We start from the raw sequence: 15,537 nt of genomic DNA, 5'->3' as shown, positions 1-15,537 counted from the left end.
TGGAAATGAGAACCTGAAGGAAGCCAGGTGTACCCAATGGTATATGCAAATGGTATACCCAAGTCAGTGTCCACCCCTATGCTCTGAGCTGGGAAAGAGCGGGTGATCAGAAACTAATTCAGGATCGACCAGCTGAACAGGCTTCCCAGAACCAAGCGCGGGCCCTGGTGAAGGGGAGGCATCAGAAAGCGTTTGCTGAATGAGTGAATGAGTGAATGAATGAACAAATGCACAGAGATTCATGAACACAATGCTCCCTGCTGCTTTTTATATCATGGAACAGAAAGAAAATATTTGAATGACCCACTGGGCATATGGAAAAAGCTTCTCATAACAGAGGAGACCTCCGCTCCCGCCTGGGGCTGCACCCATCCCGACCCTCCCTCCTGACCTACCTGTGTATTGGCCTCGGAAGGTGACCCTGTCTGACCATCCAGCACTGCCACCTCCTCTCTTGCTGTCCCGAGCTGTCCATGGACTGTCCTCAGTTGTCCTGCTCTTCTCAGAGAACAGTGGCGGGGGGCGCAACTCAGAGTCTGAACCTGGGGTGGAAAAAGTAGGGCATCAGAGGGTGCAAGGGGTGGGGGTCATATATCTCAAGGAGTGGGTGTATCATGACTTCAGGCTCTGGGGCGGATGCCTGAGTTTTAATCCCCAATCTGCCCCTTAGGAGTAACAGCTGACATTTCCAGAACCCTGCCCCCATGCCAAGTGCTAGTCTAGACGCTCTGTGTGTGCTGTGTCGGGCGCCTTCACAGCAATCCCATGAGGTGGACACTTTATAACTACATGGTGAGCTGTCCCTTTAACTGCTCAGAGCAAGTAAACAACTCGGCCAAGGACAAGTGGAGGGAGCTCGGCTGATCCTGGCTGTTGACTCCAGGGCCCAGATCCCTCAGCACGTCCCCTGCGCTCCCTGGGCTTCAGCATCCTTATCTGTGAAATGTGGATAATATGACCATCTTGCAGTGGAGGTTAGGCAAGATGGCAGCTACAAACCCTTTCAGACACCCTGCACACAGTAGGTGTGCCGTACATTAGAAGTGCACTGTGCTGGTGGGGCGCGGTGGCTCACACCTGTAATCCCAGCACTTTGGGAGGCCAAGGCAGGCGGATCACCTGAGATCAGGAGTTCGAGACCAGCCTGGCCAACATGGAGAAACCCCGTCTCTACTAAAAATGCAAAAATTAGCCAGGTGTGGTGGCACATGCCTGTAATCCCAGCTACTTGGGAGACTAAGGCAGGAGAATCGCTTGAACCCAGGAGGCGGAGGTTGCAGTGAGCCGAGATCGTGCCATTGCACTCCAGCCTGGATGACAAGAGCGAAACACTGTCTAAGAAAAATTGAAGTGCATTGCGCTTCACAGTACTATGATATCCTAAACAGATGCACAAAAAGCCTTCTCTAAGTTTCCTTGAATGCTGTTGCTGTGGTCCCTGACCACTGACGGTCACTTACTCAGGGACAGTCGGGGCACCTCCCGAGGCACTGAGGAAGACCTGGCTCGCCGCCTTCCTGCGGAGACTGTCTGCTCTTCACCTCTAGGCTCACCGGACAATCTCTCTGTGGATTTACTAGCAAAAGGAAAGAGAGATGTCATTGGAAGAGGTTTTGTGTGGCCTTTAAAGGGATTTGTGAGAAGCTCAGCCTGGAGAAATTATTCTAACACAATGGAAGGAAGAGTATAAAAGTCAAAACCAAAGACTCTGAAGTCAGTCTCACAGAATATGGCTTTGAGCCTCTCTGATCCTCAGTCTCCCCATCTGTCAAATGGGGATAATAAGAGCAATTACCTCAGAGGGGTATGAAAAGATTAATGAGAAAATGTTCATAAAACTCTTCATCGAGTGCCCTCTCATAGAAACACTCAAAAGAAGCCAGCTGATTTTATGTTATTGTCATAAATGAACCAACACCAAATTAGTGGACGAGAGGGTAGGCATCCTGGCAACATTCTAACTCCTTGGCTGGGTGGTGGGCCCAGGGATATTCATTGCATTGTTCTATATTGTTAACACAGAGGTTTATATATTCTTCTGTGCATCAAATACTCCACAGTGAACAAATGGAACAGTGAATGAATGAATGAGTGAATGAGTGAGAGAGGGATGTGACAGTGCCTGAGTCCATATGTCTCAGGAGAGCCAGAGGCCAGCCAAGACCACGTTCCATGGCTGCCACCAGGACACAGAGGTGGGAGTTTTGGGGTCACCCACCTGCCATAATGGGAGCCCCAGGTGGCTGGGGAGTCTGCTGGCCGGCCGCGGGTCCGGGCGGGGCGGTCAAAGGCAAACGCTGGGCGAGTTGGGCTGCCCTGGGGTGGCCGATGCAGGCTGTCCTCCAGCCGCAGGCGGAGCCGGGACACCTCCTCTTGCAGCTCACGGATGGCCTGGCTGGGGTAGGAGTGGAGACAGAAACAAAGAACAGAGGCATGAGGAACCGAGCTGCAGCCACCCCAGAGGGTACCAGGATGCAGCAGCCTCTGTCCCGTCCCAGCAGGCACAGGGTCTAGCTCTGCTGCCAAATGATTCTAGAACTTTCCTGTGTAACACTTTTCTTGCTATACAATTTGACACCGTTTCTGAGTTCATGTCCCTGTGCATTCAGTGAACGGAACAGAACCTTTGCTTGAAGTTTCCCCTTCATGACACACAGGGTCTAAATAGCTGTCCAGAAACACCAGTGACAAATTCCTGAGCTGGAGATGAGGACGCAGGAGAGAGAGGGCCCTAGCTACAGTTCGCTGTGAAACACCAACCTTCACTCTCTGTCCAGGCGCAGCTGCTCTCCCTACCACCGTGCAAGCCCGTCCCTCCAGACCTAGCAGAAGACGCTTGTCTACTGTCTCCCCGCTCAGTGAGCCGCCAGAAGGCAAGAAGGCAATGGCTTCCTGTCTTATAACCCCTGAGCCCCTGCACCTTGTGGGCACTCAGGAAACAGTACTGCAGAGGATCTGGGCTTTGAGAGGGAGCAGAGTAAAGCGCTGTGCATGGAGAGCGGACAAGGAGGCACCTCGATGCTTCCTAGCACCACCTGTACCAGAAGGGCTGACTGAGAGCAGGCTGGAAGCTGTCTGCAAGGCTGTAGTAAATCCTGGTGAAACTCCCAAAGTGGTCCTACCTCCAGCCGCCAGCATTTAGGGGATAAATCCTGTTTGCGTTTCTCTCCAGTCAGTCCCTGCATCTCCAGGGTCTCGTTTTGTGGGCATTGCTAGGACTGCAGCAGACAATCCTACCCAGACACCCTCCCCACAAGACTCCTTCCCCTCAACATGGAGCAGCATTAGAGCTTCAACTCAGCAAGACCACCCTCCAGGCTGATGCAGGTTCCACATCTATCCCTTGGTCTGGCTTCTGGGGTGGGAATTCCCATTGGGGCCGTTCTTGCCTGGTGGCCCCTGGACTTGTGGGTGAGTGTCTCCTGGTGCTGCCTCCAGCAGACATGAGTGCTCAGATGAGTGTGTCAGAAGGAGTGGAGGCCTCTTCCTGGCTGTGCCCCAGCACTGAGTGTGTGTGTGTTCAAGGGCAGTGGGTTCCCTTGGCAATCCCCAGGGAGATGCCTGTTGGTGTTTCTGAGACAAAGCCCTGAGGGCAAGGGTGGGCGGTGGCTACTAGAGAGTGACATCTCCCCGCCCCCAGTTAACCCCTGCAAGGGAGAGATCCGGCTCCCAGTCAGAAGGCACTAAAAAAAGGCTCAGTGCGGTGGCTCACACCTGTAATCCCAGCACTTTGGGAGGCTGAGGTGGGCAGATCATTTGAGATCAGGAGTTCAAGATCAGCCTGGCCAACATGGTGAAACCCCATCTCTACTAAAAATACAAAAATTAGCCGGGTGTGGTGGCATGTACCTGTAATCACAGCTACTTGGGAGGCTGAGGCAGGAGAATCGCTTGAGCCTGGGAGGCAGAGGTTGCACTGAGCAGAGATCGTGCCACTGCACTCCAGCCTCAGTGACAGAGCAAGACTCTGTCTCAAAAAAGAAAAAAAAAAGGCTTACCAGGCTGGAGCATGAGGTCACTTGGGTATCTTAGTCTCCCTGATTTAACTCTTTAGTTTCTTACTGAGTGCCAGCTGGCACTTAAAATTCATCTTTCTCGGTAAACTTACTCCCCGCTCTCTGCACATGGCATCAGCATCCAGCTGACGGGCCAGACAGAAATCTGAGTCCCTCTGGACCCGCTCCTTCCCTGAACACCCCTGAAGTTAATCAGCTACCAAGTCTCATGGGCCCAACTTCCAAAATATCTCTTCCCAAATGAATCCCTTCTTCCCTCTGCAGGGGCCTCCCTAGAGAACCCAGGCCCTGTCATCTCTCTCTTGGATGAGGTAGCCTTCTCAGCAGATTCTCGGCCTGTTCTCACCCTGCTGGTGGCCAGAGAACTCTAAAACATCAACCTGCTCACACTACTGCCCTGCTTAAAATCCCTTTCCCTGTCCTCATAGCCTTTGTGCCCTCACGGAATATGCAGTGAACGTCTCCTCTTACCCATGGCCTTCAGGCAGGATCTCCCACAGGTCTCTCCTACCTACCCCTCTCTTCCTTTACTGCTCAGCACCCCCCCACCCCACACTAGAGGATCTGGCTGACCATTTAGCTCCTCACAGGTGATGGGCACTCTCTCACCTCTAGGCCTCTGGACATGCCATTCCCTCTGCTGGAGATACTCTTCTACCTCTCTTCCTTCTGATGTCCGCTGAGATACCACTTCCTCCAGGAAGCCCTCCCTGAAGCCTCTAACTGGACTAGATGCTCCTTCTCTGTGTTCCCACAGTCCTTTAGTCCTCTGCCATCATGGTACTTATCACAGTGGGGGTGCCACTGACTGTTTCTTCGTGTGTTCATCCTATAAGATGGTAAGGCTTATGAGGCCTAGGACAGAGTCTTGTCTACTATTGTATTCCCAAGGCCTGGCATACCATAGAGAAACAAGCCTCTAATTCCTCCACTGATGTCAGGGGAGGCTGCAGGGGCAGACAAGGAAGCCAGACGCCAGCAGCTGGACACAACTTGGCACGTGGGCAACATGACAGTCTCATGACTGTTCGGGCCAAAGCAGTCTTGGCTGGGTCACCACCAAGCAGTCTCCCCAGGGCATCCCGAGACAGACACCCCCTCCTGCAAGGACATGTGAGTGATCATTGACCAAAAGCAACTAAGAGGAGGTGTGAGAGAGCCGACCAAGCCATTTTACCATTTCTGTTCAACCAAGGAAATGGAACTTTCTCAGTAGAAAAAATGCACATGGACCAAAAAAGAAAAGAAAAACTCAGAAGGCAGTAACTTCTTGGTTCATACAATCAATGAGCAAGTGGCAGAAAAGACACCCCTGGAAAGGATAGGCTTATCTTGGAAGGGAGATGACAGGGAGAGAGGGGAGATGATTCAGCACCAGAAAGGTGACTCTTTAGGTCAGTTTCCACTGGCTGGAGAAGTGTCCTTGATGCCTAGATCAATGAGGTCCCACAGAAACCACCGGGAGCTGGGAGGCAGGACACCTGGGTCCGCATGGTCGCACCACCAGCAGCTGTGTGAGCTGGGCAGGTCTCTATCTCCACCTCTAACACATCACATCACACTCCCAACTGTATGATGGGCTGGAACCCCCAGGATCCAAGGGTCTAACTTACTCTCGCTCTGCCCTGGTGAGCGGGAAGTTGGGGATGGTCTCTGTTGGTCCACGGGGCAGAGGGACAGCGGCTGGGGCAGGGGTTGAGGGTGGGCTGATTGTCTTGCTGGGAAGGAGCTGTTCAGAAATCCGTTTGTGCCCCTCAAACTCCGAGCCAGGAACCACTAGGAAGGCAGAGAGAGAACCCAAAGTGAGTTTAAGCAGAGAGAACTTCCAAGCTCACACTCGTGCAGGTGGAGTGATGGGGGAAGCGAAGAGGCAGTTCAAGGTCACAAAGGAAGCTCCTGATGAGGCCAATGACCCACACTGACCTCCAAACCAGAAGATCTAAATTTTGCTGGGAGTGTGGGGTGCTGAGTTGGGCCTGCTCTGCTGTTTCTAATCAGAAGCCCTCCTCCCACCCACCATGACACCATCCAAGTCTTCAGGAACTCCCCCTGCAAAGAATTAATTGTTCCTTCACTTGGGTCCCCAAGATTTGATCACCTTACCATGTTGTTCTGGGGCTGGCTTCAGAACCTCCTCTGAAATTATAGTCACCTTTTTCCATGCATGCATGTTTCTGGGGAGAGCATTAATAACTTTTAACCAATCTCCCAGAGGGATGGGTGACTGAAGGTTAAAAACCACTCATCTGGCCCATGCATTAAAAGCAATGAACTGGCCAGATACGGTGGCTCACGCCTGTAATTCCAGCACCCTGAGAGGCTGAGACGGGAGGATTGCTTGAGCCCAGGAGTTCGAGACTAGCCTAGGTAATATAGAAAGACCCCATCTTTGCTGCAAAAAAAATTATACAAAAAAAAAAAAAAAAAATTAGCTGGATGTGGAGGTACTCCCCTTTGGTCCCAGCTACTTGAGAGACTGAAAAGGGAGGATCACTTGTCCTGGGGAGGTCAAGGCTGCGGTGAGCCATCATGGCGCCACTGCACTGCAGCCTAGGTGACAGAGTGAGACCCCATCTTAAAAACAATAAATAAATTAAAAATAAAAGCAATGAAATCCTTGGAATACTACTCACCAATATATAAAGGAGCTAACTATTGATACATGGAATAATCTAGGTAAATCTCCAGAGAATTACGCTGAGTGAAAAGCCAATCCCTGGGATACTATGTAATCCCAGGTTACATAGCGTATGATTCTATTTATAAAACATTCTTGACATGATGACATTATAGAAATGGAGGACAGATTAGTGGTTACCAGGGGTTAAGGACAGGCTGCAAGCAGGAGGGAAGTGGGTGCTGTGAAAGGGCAGCATGACGCTCCTTGTGGTGATGGGATATTCTGGATCTTCACTGCGTCAATGTCAACATCTGGCTATGACATTGTACTACAGTTTTACAAGATATTATCATTGGGGGAAACTGAGTAAAGGCACATGGGATCTCTGTGTATTATTTCTTATAACTGCATGTGAATCTACAATTATCTCCAAATAAAAAATTTAATTAAAGGCCGGGCTGCTCTGCGGGTCATTTATAAAAGTACAATGCAGGCCGGGCGCAGTGGCTCATGTCTGTAATCCCAGCGCTTTGAGAGGGTGAGGCTGGTGGATCACCTGAGGTCAGGAGTTCAAGACCATCCTGGCCAACATAGTGAAACCCAGTCTCTACTAAAAATACAAAAATTAGCTGGATGTGGTGGTGCATGCCTGTAGTCCCAGCTACTCGGGAGGCTGTCGCACATGCTGTCTGTTGTTGAACAAAACGTTGCCACGCAGTGCATAACAGTGTGTAAATAAACACACATTTACATCGGCACAGAAAACAGCTAGCTCACAGGTTCTACACCAAAACGTCAGCAGTATTTTTTTTCTTTTGTTCCCTTTTCCCCACCTTATCTGTAATTTCAAATTTCCGTACAATGGACCTGGCTGATATGTTATATCCTAAAGGGTTCTGCAAGTTGTTCTGTTTGATGTTTCAATCCACACAGTTCTGGCCAAGCCAGACTCCTGCACTCACCCATCTCTGTGGCCAATGCCCGCTCCAGGCTGCAGTTGGGTGCCCTCTGCCGGAGAGGCCCACTTGGACAGGAGAGGTGCCTCTGCGCTTGGCTCCGGGGTGTGCTGGGCTCTGTGGCTCTTCTGGGGACCAGAGAACCCCTGGCCTTGGGGTAGGAGGCTCCATCCCTGGGCGCAGATGCGGTGAAGGGCTGGGCTAATGTCCCTGCTGTTCTGGGGGACCGTGGAGGAAGGGACACACGGAGGTCACACAGAGCGAGATCCTCAGGTGGCATCTGAGCCCCTCCACTCGCTAACCCAATGCGCTCCCACCCTTTGCGCCTTCACATCCCTAGTGGTACCTTATTTCCAAGGACACACACACATATTAGATGCCCACTTCTTTATAAACTGTACACCGGCCAACCCAATATGCAAAATAACAAAGCTCAATTTATGTTTAGGATACATAGAGAGAGGCCGGGTGCAGTGGCTCATGCCTGTAATCCCAGCACTTTGGGAGGCTGAAGCGGGCAGATCACGAGGTCAGGAGATTGAGACCATCCTGACCAATATGGTGAAACCTTGTCTCTACTAAAAATACAAAAATTAGCTGGGCGTGGTGGTGCATGCCTGTAGTCCCAGCTACTTGTGAGGCTGAGGCAGGAGAATCACTTGAACCAGGAGGAGGAGGTTGCAGAGGTTGCAGTGATCTGAGATTGCACCACTGCACTCCAGCCTGGCGACAGAATAAGACTCCATCTCAAAGAGAAAAAAATAGGACTTCTAATCCTTCCTTTTCAAGTACGCTTGGGTTGCCATGTGGGCCTCCTGAAGGGCCTGCACCCAGCTTTGGAGGCTCCATCCCTCCGCCCTTCACCCCTGTCCCCTCTGCCTTCTCCCTTCCCTTTGGGTTCCACGTAGCCACCCTGAGTACCCTTTGTCCTCATCTTCTGTTTACCTCACAGTGCCCTCCCTGTAGTTTTTATTCATTCATCCATTCAATTGCTCAACAAAAATTAATTTCCCAGTCTGTCGCTAACTGGCTGTGTGAGGCTGGACTAGTCACTCCCCTCCCTGAAGCTCTGTCAATAACATGGTAACAAGAAATCATGGTCGGGGGAATGAATGAGGCCCTATGAATGGCCAGACCATCCCCTCTTATTCGAGGCCATCACAGGCACTGTGATTCCCAGGCTGTCCCTGGTATGTGGCACTGACGGGACAATGGCAGGATCCCAGGATACCTGATGTGGGAGAGCCGGTGCTCTGGAGTCTGTGTGAGGGGTGAGACTCTGCTTGTTTCTGAGCCCACAAAGCCACTGTCTGTCTCCGGGGATGCCATCCAGGGCTCCTGAAAGAGGCAGTATCCCTTTATGTCTGCAGAAGGTACCCAAGGCTGCCTGGGAAGCCCTTCCCAAATCCTGGCCTGGGCCTCACCTCCCAGAGGCTCACACACCAAGGAGGCTGGCCCACCTCCCAGCAGCCAGGCCCAGGGGTGAGGGCCCTCAGGCTCCCAGGCCCCAGCACAAGAATCTGGCTACCAGCAGGGCCTCCACACCCCAGGAGGACCCTGAGCGAGTCTTGCCTCCCTGAGGAGTGGCAGCCACAGCCCTTGGGAGAGACATGGCTGTGGACAAGGACTAGCAAGGGGAGAGGGAGGAAGCCTTATTTCCAGTGCCTCCTGACTTAGGCCTGGAATGCTGTTGTCTTCTCTGACTGTGAAAATGCTCAGGCTCAAGGCATTGGAAAAACAAAACCATCAAATATGTACAGGTCCTACCCACTGGGTTTCACGAACAGCAACACAGGTGCCTGCCCTCAGTGAGTTCACATCTAGTGCAGAAATTCCTGACCATGGGCTCATTAGGACTACAGAAGCGTGTGTGTGTGTATTTGTGCATGCGTGCACATGTATGTACATATATGCATTATTCTATGACAGTCACATTTCCATCGTGGTCTGTGACCTTGCAGCAGTGATCTCTGCTCTAAAGGGCATAGAACTAGCCTCCTCAGCTGTGATGAGCAGGCTCAGGGAAGTACAAGCAATAGGCTCCAAGCTCTCAGAGGAGGAACAAGAGCTCTGGAACAGCCACAGGATGGGGGTGGCATTGGCCATAAGTCCTGCATGTCAGGTGGGGTTGCCCTGGCAGGGAGGGACAGGAGCAGCAGGTATTCCAAGAAGGAAGAGCACAAGGAAAGACCCAGAGGCAGAAAGTTGAGGCTCTGGGCCCATTCCCCCACGGGGAGACTTACCTCCAGGTGGGGCCCACTGGCTTGGTGCAAAGGCTTCTGTGGAAGGCGCTCAGAAATGCCACTTCCCTCCAGGCTGGTCATACTACTTTGGTGGGATGCTGCAGACTTGGTGCCCGGAGGGTGGGGTGGCATGCTAGGGCCTGGAGGGGCTGCTTCAGCCTTGTCCAGGCCTGATATGTGCCCGTGTCTGGCCAGGGATGTCTGGAAACCTGGTGGCTTCACAGATTCCATCTGCTCTGTGGCCTCCCTGGCATGGGAAGAGAAGAGCATCATCCCTGAGTTCTGCCGCAGGCCAGGCAGTCCTGACGTGGGGGTTGGCCTGTCTTGGGAGCCGAGCAGTCCAGGGCACAAGCTCCAGAGTCAGACACCCCTGGCTGCCCAGCCTGGTTCTGCCACCCTTCTAGCTGTGTGTCCTAGGGCAAGGCACTTCCCCTCTCTCAACCTCACTTTTCTCAACTGTAAAATGTGGATGCCAACAAAACCCACCCAATACACCACAGAGGGAATGCTAAAGCAGCATTTCCCAGACTTGAGGAGTTCACATACCATCTTCCCTATTTCAGCCATTTCTATATACTTCCAGTCACTCAAAAGATTTTAGATCACTATTAAAAACAGAAGATCAGAGCTGGGTGCAGTGGCTCATGTGTAAGCACTCTGAGATGCCGAGGCAGGTGGATGATCTGAGGTAAGGAGTTCAAGACCAGCCTGACCAACATGGAGAAATCCCATCTCTACTAAAAATACAAAAATTAGCCGGGCATGGTGGCAGGCACCTATAATCCCAGTGACTCGCGAAGCTGAGGATGGAGAATTGCTTGAACCCAGGAGGTGGAGGTTGCAGTGAGCCGAGATCACGCCACTGTACTCCAGCCTGGGTGACAGAGCGAGATTCCATCCCAAAAAAAAAAAAACAACAAAAAACCCAAAACAGAAGATCAGTGTGTCATGTGACAAATAGAAACTAACTCTGAGGATAAATACAAGAAACCTGAATATCATCATATACTCCACAGATTCATTTGCCTGCTACAGGTTCTAGGCATGAGGGCGGCTTGCATGCTTTCACTCTTGTCTCTCTCTTTTTCCACAGAAGATCGAGAGAGGCATTAAAGACACCACAGCACTAACTGAGACTTTCTCCTTGGTATCATTAGAAGGTCAGAGATGGAAAAGGAGAATAATATTCTTTTTTATTCTTTTTGAGATGAGGTCTCACACTGTCACCCAGGCTGGAGCGCAGTGGCCCGATCTCAGTTCACTGCAATCTCCACCTCCTGGGCTGAAGAGATCCACCTACTTCAGCCTCCCAAAGAGCTGGGACTATAGGGGTGTACCACCATGCCTGGCTACTTTTTGTATTTTTTGTAGAGATGAGGTTTTGCCATTTTGCTCAGGCTAGTCTTGAACTCCTGGGCTGAAGTGATGCACCTGCCTTGGCTTCCCACAGTGCTGGGATTACAGGCATGAGCCACTGCACCCAGCTGAGAATACTGTTCTTTAAAGCTGCATCTGTCTTACTGAAAATCATGTCCCACACTACCCAAAATCACTTTAAGGGCTATCAGTGGTAAACATTTCACACCACAAAGAGGCAGGATGGGCAAGCCATGTGTAAACTGTGAAGTGCTGCCTTACTCACGCTGACAGTGATCACCCCTGTGGTTTTAGCGTGGAACTGGACATTCTGCAGGAAAGGCTCAGCGACTTACTCCAGGGGAGCCCCATGACTTTTCTCAGCCTGCACCAGGCACTGCCTTGGGAGGACCCCGGTGGCCTCTGCCTTCCCTGAAGCTGCAGCCACCCCATCAACTTCCAAGGAGTCGCCTCCCTCCTCCTCTTCCTCTTCCTCCCCTTCTTCCTCCTCCTCCATCCTCATGGCTTCCGGGAGAGACTTCACACTGAGGTACCTGCAGAAGAACACACAGAGGGGCATGACCTCTGCCCAGTGGGGGACCGCCAAGATCCAGCTGCTGGCCGGACACCACAGTCGGGTCCAGGTGGCACTCACCGCTCCAAAAGGCCATGGAGAACTTGCTCCGTCTGCAGCTCCTCGTCCCTGAGCGGGGCCGGGGGGTCCTGCGGCCTGTCCTCCACCTCACTGTTGCCAGAGCTCACCTCCACATTTACATGCAATGGGTAGGGGCCAGTGCTGGCGGCAGCAGTGGTGGTGGCAGGCTGGGGTCAGAGAGACGGAGGGACAGAGATTCAGCAGATACTTCAACACCACTTTTAAGCACCTACCTCCTGCCAGGCTCACGCTGGGGGCTGAAGAGTAAGAAGCACATTAGACTCACTACGCCCACCACCCTTTCATGTGTGTGTAAACTATGGAGACTGGGCTGTGTGGTCTTCCATACTGGCTGCCATGAATTGAGCACCTACTATGTGACAAGCACCATACAGATATCACATCACAACAGCACCACCAGTACCTACAATTATTACAACCCATTTTACAGACAGGTAACTCGCGCTCAAATGATTTGCCCAGAGTCAACAGAAACAAGGAGCAGAGTTGAGATTTGAACCTAGATTTCCTGCCAGAGTCAACGCTCCTGACCCCCATCCATTCCCGCGTAGCCACCGCAGCCCCCTGCAATACCTTCACTGCAGAGCACAAGGGTCCCTCAAGATAAGGTACTAGGTTTTCTCCCCATTCATGCATGTAGTGATGCCTGGTAGAGTCTTCCTACCCTCTAGGGCAGAGCACCGCATAAGATTTTCCCCAAACCACGCGGCCAGTAAGACCTCAGCTGTCGGGGATGCCCTACCAGAGTCCCACCCTACCCAGCATGCTGGGCTCTCTTTCCTGCTTCCATCCCCAACAGACAAGTCTTTGCAGCACAGGCAACAGGAGCTGAGAGGCATAGAGACCCCACCACTGTCATCTGTGTGAACGCAATACATTCAGTTTGCTTGTCTGCAAAACAGAGATAGTGCTTGTCTCTCAAAGGGTCGTGGTGTGGGCCAGAGAGCCTCCTACAAAGTCCCTTTCATGTCAGGCTCTTGTCTAGGCTTCACCCCATCATCTGTGCAGTACTACAAGCTACAAGTGGGAGCCATCCGTGTCTCCCTTCCCTCTCACGGCCGCTCCAAGTCCACTCAAACATACCTTCCCAACCTCTCTCAAATCCACATGCGCTTCTCCATTTGCCCTGCCACCTCCCCAGCCTCAGACTGGCCTACCCACAAGTCATCTTATGTCATCCCCTGCCAGAAAACCAAGCGGAGTTTAAGACCACGCTCTCTATGTGACCCACCAGACCTTACGTCATGGGGCCCCCTCCTGCCTCTCCAGCCACATCGCAGACTATTTTTCCCTTCTCTTCCCATACTCTAGCCACAGGGCCTTTGCACAGGCTGTTTTCCCTGTTGGATGGCTTTTCTCTTTCTGTCTCTGGTAATTCCTACTTAGCCTTAGGTCTCCTTTAAACATGACTTCTTCAGGGAAAGTATCTCTGACCTTCTTCTTAAACTCAGTCATGTTACTCCTGCTAACTACTCTCACAGAACCCCGTAATTCTCCTTCAGCGAAGTAATAATTATAACTAAATCACTGTCACTGGTTCAACTCTGCAAGAAACTCTGAAGGTAGAGGCCACCTTCCCCGCCACCTCCATCCCACTGAGTCCCCACCATGTGTCATGGGTCCTGGCATATGGTACACATTTCATAAATATGCAATATGTACTGAAGAAATGAATTAATGAAGAAATGAATGCACAAGGGAACAGCCCAATATGGTTGAGCAAAGAGGTACCTCACAGTGGGAGGTCTTGATGGCTGGCTTAGGGGCTTGTCCAGAAGAAGCTGGCAGGTGTGTTGGCTGGTGGGGGCAGTGCAGGGCTGGGGAGCTGTCCAGAGCTGAGTCTGACCGGGGCAGCTCAGGCTCTTGCTGGGTCTGGTCTATATGTTCCTTCAGCTCTTCCAGGCAACTTCCCAGACGGTAAATCTCTGCCTCCAGCTCCCTGGAATGCAGAAACATCAGCGCCAGGAGCCCAAGATGGCAGCCCCATCAGGCAGGTCTGGGAGAGAGTGTCAGAGCAGGAACTCCAGGGGTTGGCCCTTTGGGGTCCATTTAGTATCAGCCTTTAGATGATGGTGAGAACTCAAAATAAATAAGATGAAAGAAGGTTCCACTGGGAATCAGGAGGCCTCAGTCCAAGTCCCCTCTGCCATCCATGGGCTGTGGGATCTTAGATAAACCCCACACCCCTCTAGCCTCAGTTTCCCCATGGTCCAACAAGGGTTTCAGCTCTTATTGCCAAGGGGTATTCTCAGCACATGAGTCCAAAGGACTCAAATCTCAGCTTCTGAGTGTGCCACCATTTGGATGTGTTGCTAATTAGGATAGGATTTCTCTCTGTTCCCTTGTGTATAAATCGTAAGGACAAAGTGTCTCCCTCCTGGAGACTGAGGGACTCCAAGGACCCCTCCCATCTGTCCTTTCAGGCCTTCCTCCCCAGCAGGTACCTGCCAGGATCGAATCTCCCAGGCGTCCCCATGGAGCTGGCAAGCGGCTGGTCAGCGAGTTGCTCCCGGCAGGCCTTCAGGTACTCCTCCTCCAGGGCTGCGTGGGCAGCCTTCAGCCGCAGGAAGCCCTGAAACCAGACCAGGCCAGGAAGACTTGAGTGCTCAGCACCCCCAGGGCCTGTCCCTGCAGACACAGTGGATGAGACAGCTTGCGGGAGGCCATGGGAGGCACCTGGGCCCCTGAGTTCATGCGAGATACAGTCTGGGGTTGAGATCTCTGGAGGCTGCTTGCTCTGAAGAGCTGCTCCGGTCAAGCTCTCTGCCATGAGACTGGCACAACAGAGACACCATTTAGAATCTTGGCACAAGCTTCAGAGGGCACCAGCGCTTCCTGGGTAGACTTACAAGGACCCCACAGTACCACAAACTGTCATAGCTGTCACAGTGTCAAATACACTCTCACTATATCTCCGTAAGGACCTATTACTTGAGAGGCTCTGGATCCTCATTCTTGATTTACAGAACTGTGGGCTTCAGAAAATTAGCCACTCTTTCCCCAAATTCTTACAGATTATCAACACAGATAATGTTATCATCACCATCGCATGATAGAGAACGCTTACTGAGCACTGAGGCTCTGTGCTAAAGCACTTTGCATTTATTTCATCTTCAATATAATCATAATGAGAAGGGTAATTTATCATCTTCATTTAAAAAGAATGAAACTGAGGTACAGAGAGGTCATTTAAGTTGGTGAAGGTCATGGAGTGAGTGAGCTATAGAGACAAGATGTGGGCCCAGGCCCTCTGGCCCCAGAGCTCATGGTCCTAGCAATTCTGCTAGCCTCGCGTGGTAAACGTGATCATAGGTGATACACAGCTAAAGCTGCAGGAATTGAGACTGGTATCACTGTCTTTTTCTATTTTTATATTTTGAGACAGAGTCTTGCTCTGTCATCCAGGCCGGAGTGAAGTGGCGCAATCTCAGCTCACTACAACCTCCCCCTCCAGGGTTCAAGTGGTTCTCCTGCCTCAGTATCCTGAGTAGCTGGGATTACAGGTGCCTACCATCACGCCCAGCTAATTTTTGTATTTTTAGTAGAAACGGGGTTTCACCATGTTGGTCAGGCTGGTCTCGAACTCCTGACCTCGTGATCCACCTGCCTCAGCCTCCCAAAGTGCGGGGATATGGCGTGAGCCACCGTGCCCGGCCGGTATCACTGTCTT

General features: G+C 51.7%; 1 protein-coding gene across 2 annotated transcripts in view; it reads right to left on the bottom strand.

The window, feature by feature from the left end:
- AKNA (AT-hook transcription factor) overlaps positions 1-15,537 on the bottom strand; it is a 42,966-nt gene that overhangs the window by 3,481 nt on the left and 23,948 nt on the right. Inside the window, exons 7-17 of one of the 2 annotated variants that reach the window (XM_064378638.1) lie at positions 14,312-14,439; positions 13,599-13,806; positions 11,847-12,013; positions 11,548-11,745; positions 9,836-10,082; positions 8,824-8,930; positions 7,599-7,810; positions 5,630-5,792; positions 2,219-2,395; positions 1,461-1,576; positions 396-542 (exon numbers count right to left, since the gene is read on the bottom strand). In XM_064378638.1, coding sequence (XP_064234708.1) covers positions 396-542; positions 1,461-1,576; positions 2,219-2,395; positions 5,630-5,792; positions 7,599-7,810; positions 8,824-8,930; positions 9,836-10,082; positions 11,548-11,745; positions 11,847-12,013; positions 13,599-13,806; positions 14,312-14,439 — 1,870 coding nt within the window. Of the gene's footprint in view, positions 1-395; positions 543-1,460; positions 1,577-2,218; positions 2,396-4,625; positions 4,846-5,629; positions 5,793-7,598; positions 7,811-8,823; positions 8,931-9,835; positions 10,083-11,547; positions 11,746-11,846; positions 12,014-13,598; positions 13,807-14,311; positions 14,440-15,537 lie in introns of those variants that run through there. The other variant, XM_064378640.1, reaches the window with a different exon arrangement.

Source organism: Aotus nancymaae, unplaced genomic scaffold (genome assembly GCF_030222135.1).
Source record: "Aotus nancymaae isolate 86718 unplaced genomic scaffold, 86718_ANA_hifiasm-v0.15.2.pri h1tg000003l, whole genome shotgun sequence".
NCBI lineage: Eukaryota > Metazoa > Chordata > Mammalia > Primates > Aotidae > Aotus > Aotus nancymaae.
The sequence above is the reverse complement of the archived record's forward strand: the minus strand, read 5'-3'. Positions and strand labels throughout refer to the sequence as shown.